Source organism: Dermacentor silvarum, chromosome 9, assembly GCF_013339745.2.
Source record: "Dermacentor silvarum isolate Dsil-2018 chromosome 9, BIME_Dsil_1.4, whole genome shotgun sequence".
Lineage (NCBI taxonomy): Eukaryota > Metazoa > Arthropoda > Arachnida > Ixodida > Ixodidae > Dermacentor > Dermacentor silvarum.
In genome coordinates, this window is record NC_051162.1 from 75,748,982 (window position 1) to 75,754,981 (window position 6,000).

Genomic DNA, 6,000 nt, shown 5'->3' on the forward strand with positions numbered 1-6,000 from the left:
GCCGACTAAAGAGTCCTCCCGAAGCAAGTATTCCTGACGCTCAATGTTAGAACTTTTCTCTCAGCTCCTCCTCGCTAGCTACATGGCCCAGATGGAAAGCTTCTTCCAGCCGCAGGAGTGGCACAACTCGAACTCATCTACCGCGACCGTACGACTACTCAGGATGTCTACGTCTAAGGTGAGGTCCGCACTCTGTTGCTAGGCAAGCCAGCGATCAAAGAACTCCGCATGTTGACATTTGTAAACGCCATTGCTGAGAAAGTCAAACCGAAAGAAGAATTTCCATCGTTGTTCCGGGGACTCGGCAAGCTGCACAAGGAACACTGAAATCAGCTGCAAGCATGAGCGAAACCTTTCGCGCTCAGCTCTCCGAGGCGCATCCCAATTCCTTTATACTAAAGGACAAAGTTGGAACTACAAAGAATGCAGAAACTCGGCGTCATATCACCTGCTGATATGATATGAGCCGACTAAGTGGTGTGCACCATTGCTAGTCGTCGCAAAGCCCTCTGGCGACGGGCGAATCTGCGTGGACTTCACAGAACTGAACCGCCACTTTCTGAGAGAATGGCATCCTATCCCTTCCGTGGAGAACACTCTTGGACTTCTTCATGGAGCTAAAGTGTTCTCCAAACTAGACGCTAACTCTGGATTTTGGCAAATTTCACTGTGTGAAGGTTCTAAGAAGCTCACCACGTTCATAAGACCTTTAGGACGCTTCTATTTCAACCGGTTGCCGTTTGGAATTGCGTCTGCTGCTTAACACTTCCAAAAACAGATGTCATGCATATTACAAGGCGTCAGTAGGGTTGCCTGTGATATGGACGACATCCTTATCTGGGGTTCGAATGAGCATGAGCACAATGAGGCACTCAGAAATGAGCTGCAGCTACTCGTCAAGGCTGGAGTGACATTGATCGGAACCAAATGCTTGTTTAATGTCCAGCGCCACACGTTCCTTGGACACTGGCGAGACCGAGACGGAATACGACCATGAGAAAAGAAACTTGAGGCCATTATGAAAATGGAGAACCCAAGAAGCAGGACCGAGCTGCAGAGAATTCTCGGAATGGCAACATACCTCAACAGGTTCGTTGATTATCTGTCTGAAGACCTGCAGCACTCACTCTTTTGCTGTCGAAGAAGCAAGAGTTTGCTTGGGATGCTCCACTACAGCAGGCGTTCAACAAATGGAAGTCGGTGCTCTCGTCTCGCCCTGTCCTTGGAGTTTACCATCCATCAAGAGAAACGATCGTCACTACAGATACATCGTCCTTTGGATTTGATGCATTAATCCGGCAGAAGCAAACCAAGGGCAAGTTTTCTGTCCTCGCTTATGCTTCACGATTACTCTCAGAGATCGAGAAGCGTTACGCTCAAATCGAGAAAGCGGCTCTTACTTCAGTCTTGGCATGTGACAAGTTCAACGATTATCTTGGCGGCAACCTGTTCAAGCTGGAGATGGACCATAAGCCGTTGGTTCCCATCTTCACTTTGAAGAGCCTTGACGACTTGACACGTATATTAGACAGTCTAAAGACAAGAATTATGCGATACCAGTACGAGATTGCATACGTTCCAGGCAAAGACCTTCTAGCCGCAGACACTCTTTCCAGAGCGCCTTTCCCCCCAAAAAATAGAAGTACAGATCTCGAAGAAAACGTGGAAGCTTTCGTATTCTCTTTGAAAACGTCTTTTCCCATAAAGGAACACTGCCTTCAATGGTTAAAGGCGTGCTCCCTCAAGGGCTGCAGAAGATAGCGCCAACCTTTCCTTTCCCAAATGAACCACTTAGTATACCAACAAACAGACCCTTTTTGTGCACAACTTCGCCGGTGGAGCAAGAAAAAAGAGCGGCCATCCAGGCCAGATTTACCAGTGGACCTAAAACCCTTCTACGAGAATCGACACCAGCTCACTCTGGAGAACGACTTCCTTCTCTAAGCTGCACGAGTTGTCGTCCCTTCCTCTTGCCCAAAGGAAGTCCTACGACTCTTACATGAAGGGAACTTCTGCATAACAAAGACACTTGCTCGAGCCATAGATTGTGTCTGGTGGCCAACAATAGCATCTGGTGTCACCTCCCTGGTGAAGCAATGTCAGCAATGCGTCGAATCAACAAGTAACTGGAAAATGTCACTAAAAAGTTCCGAATTTCCATAAAGACCCTGGCAACGCATTGAAATTCACTTGTTTCAATTTAAGAGCCAGTTGTGGTTGATAGCAACAAATTTTTATTCAAGATACCCTGAACTGGCTCGGCTCGAGAAGCTTACGTCCGCAGCTGTAGTCAACCACTGCAAGTCATTTTTTGCACGCCACGGAATTCCTGAGGTACTACTTTCCGACAATGGCCCGCAGTTTTCGTCGACTGAGTTTTCACTCTTCGCTCAGGACTACACTATCAAGCACGTTACTTCTAACCCTCACTATCCTCAGAGCAATGGACTTGCTGAGGCTGTGGTAAAAATCATCAAGACTTCTGCGATAAAGACCAAATACCCTTACTTGACGCTTCTAGCTTACAGGTCGGCTCCTTGAAGATTGGGTATAGCCCTACGGAACTACTGATGGGTCGTCGGCTAAGAACCAAGCTTCCTCTTAGTTCCGCCAAGATGACACCCCAACTGCCGGATCAAGAGAGCTTTCGGAAGTTCGAAGAGCCGTAGCGGAAACGTCAAAGAAAATACTTCGACAGATGTCACGGAGCCCGCGACCGGCCGGAGCTATTCTACGGAGATGACTTCTGGTTGACAGACCTCAAGCGCAAATCGACAGTGCAAGCCACAGCCGATGAGCCTCGGTCCTACTGAGTAACACCCACACTGGTGCTGTACGCAAGAACAGGACCTAGCTAGTTCGCTATTCCCCTCCTAAAACCAACGCAGAAAGTGGCTGTATCAGTGATGGTGTAGCAGACGCCCATTCGGGTTGCCAAGATACTTCCCACATGCATATTACAAGTGGAAGGTGCGTGAAGCCGCCTGATGCAGCGAACTTCGTTTGCGCTGTTGGGGAGATGTTGTACATTCTGCCATCTAGTGAAAGCGGGGAGACATAGTTCCCCGTGACTGCGTGTGGTCGGTAATCTGGCAGCGCGTGCTCTTCTTCCTGAGAGAGCATTAAACGTGTGAGTGTGTGATACCTCGTCTGGCCGTCTCGCTCTTCCTTCCTGGCTACAACAAATACTGACACTCTATAAGAGCTGCATCACACATAGTTATATTACACATTTACTATATTGAATCCCACTCAGGTATGACTAATCCTGGCAATCCGGATTTTTCTGAATTGCGGAAGCCGCATTTTACTTTCTCATTGTGTCTAGTACTACTGAAATAGTTCTATGGTCCTACTATTGGGACTATAGAACAGAGCATTCACGTCATACTACTCAGCATGTCATAATTGCTGTTGTTGTCGCCTTTTTAGAAAGATTGACAACTTCGTACTAGAGCAAAATAAATCACCGCCTCTCATATGCATTTCAGATCACAGGCGTAGTGCTGCAGTACTATTCTGTACTTCCAAACAGTACCGTCACTTTATGTGCCTCACTCGTGTATCAAGAGTAGTCACTTTGCTGAATTCATTGCTGCCATTTTTAACGCACTAAAGTGCAAGTCCACTATGTCGGCCACATGTTATTACTTAGTTGTGCGCTTCTCGCGGCATCGACTCTTCATCTAGTAACTACGTGCCTTGAAATGTTTTTCATAGAATAGGTACATGTTACAGGTATTCCAACAAGTGTTTATTTATTCGAGTTTCAACTGATCCTGATGGTATCATTATGTGAGGACCCTGTGGCGGTAACTCCTTGCGACAAGCCTCTTTTTAAATAGTATTTTATAAGTTTGTCAATTATTCACTCTTGAGAATATCATTATAGAGTATTTGTATCTGCATTACAATCATTTCATCAGGCTTTCCTCGTTTTCTAGTTTCGCAGTATGACAGGACGTCTACATAATGGTGCTCTAAATAGTTGTTTGTACCCTACAACGTAGCATAACATTTTTCTCAAGTTTTAATTGTGCTGGCCGAGTGTGAAAAGACTCATCTGATAGAGCAGATTTAATTTCTTTGGTGCAGCTTTTGGCTCCCTACTGCTGCTGCTTCATGATCAGGCATCGATTCTCACAACCCAATTAGACCCCAATTGAAATGTATGTCATTGAGTTCACCATCAATTGGATTGCCATTAGAATGAATGTTTTTATGGAGAGGAGAGCATGTTTACCCAACGAAGAGTTTATGCCACTCAAATCCTACTGTTTTCAGTTGAATTTTCGTAACACCTCACCTCTTCAGTGTGGTTTTCTTGGCACAAGGAAGTATTTGTGGCAGCAGTGTTCTAAAATTTTATAAAAGCAATAAGCGTATACAATGCCGGAAGCCTGCAACTTTTTTCCTTCTTTATAGTGAAACTTGTAGAACGGAGCTATTTCATTTAGAAAATTTATTCAGAAACCTAAAACTCACTGTCCTGCTGATTTGTATAGTTTGGAGTACCTAAACTAAGATAGTAGATCTCACATGGCGGCTTTGTGGAAAGCAATGGGCTAACGATGCATGGAGCATAAAGCATAGCATGGAGATAATAATATAGATCTCAAGCATAACTGATAAAGATCTCGATATCTTGAATTATATCTATATATATTTTTCCTCGTTAACACCAACAACATCAAATCCGAACTTACCTGTAAGCCCCCCAAGCAAAATAACGGTCCGAATCAGGCACTTCATCTTTTTGAAGTAAGCTCTCTCGTGGCTCTTCACGAACTGTAGAAAATTCCTGCTTTTTATGTCTTATACGGCTGCCTATAGAAGTACACTGAACATGCGAAGCTGTCTGACATCATCGAGAAATCTACCAATAGCCTAAGGGGAATAACGATTCCTGTAGAGCACCTTTCGTCGCTATTATTTACGTAGAAATTCTTTTTCATAAGTTGATGACCCTGTAGTGACGTTAAACAATGACCTTAATCATTTTCATCGAGGGTAACGCTTCAAGAATATTTTTCTTTGTTTCTTTTTCAAGTGGAAATATCTACCTGACGGCGGGCGTAGTATAGAGAAATAAAATTAACAATAATCAAAACTTCACTTCGATGAAACTCATATTCAATACAATATATCTATATATATATATCAGTAACAGAAGTTGCAAAGTAGTAGTTCCGCACTGCCAACGAAGTGAATCAGAAATGTCCTTCAGCAACACCCCTTAACGCCATGTTGACCACTTGCTCGCAGGCAGCTATACGCACGGCACCTCCTTGCTCCTCGCGCATGCGCGCGCACCCTATTGCGCTTGCTTGCTCGCGCTACTGGTTCGTCGCCCTTTTGCTGCCCTTGTCCTGTACGGCTGTACGCCCGACAAATACATCTCGCTTGGTTTGCTAGGTGATATATGTTGCGCATAGGCTCCTACTTGCCCTTACGACAATGGCTGCCCGGAAGTATCACGTAGGAGAGGAGGCTACTTGCTTGGGCTATTGTTTTCCCACACGTCGTAGTACCTGTCGGTGCGGGGTTTCTGCAGCGAAACACCGCGTCCCTCACATCGCGTTAACATGACACCGTGGTTTATTTTCCAGAACTTTAGGCGAATAGTTCTAGTGAAGCGCTAATCGCACTGAAGCGAGGACGGCCCACATACGCGCTAAGACCACTCCGTCATCCTGACGAAGGAAAACCGTGTGTGCTGCTGCGTGTGCGGCACATGCTGTAGCTGGAGGCGTCCAGACGTAGCGCTGCGAGATCAGGAGAATGAGGATATGAGACAACGCCGACAAAATCCTGCAGTTCAATATCACCAAGCGGACGCACACATCGGGCCCGTCGTGAGCAATGCGCATCACACGGATGCGGGGTCGACGCATGGCGACAACGCCGAAAAGACCCTGTTGGCTCTAGTCAACGCTGATCGCGGTCATGGAGCTCTTTCTGTTCATGTGTGTCTGCACACGTCACACCATGCGTGTTTGG

General features: G+C 45.9%; 1 protein-coding gene across 1 annotated transcript in view; it reads right to left on the minus strand.

Moving 5' to 3' along the window:
- The window catches only part of LOC119464795 (uncharacterized), a 29,434-nt gene extending 24,579 nt beyond the window's left edge, over positions 1-4,855 (minus strand). Inside the window, exon 1 of the mRNA XM_049655325.1 lies at positions 4,707-4,855. Within this exon, the coding sequence (XP_049511282.1) occupies positions 4,707-4,752 (46 nt within the window). The 5' untranslated portion in view covers positions 4,753-4,855. The remainder of the gene's footprint in view (positions 1-4,706) is intronic.
- Positions 4,856-6,000: the final 1,145 nt, after the last annotated feature.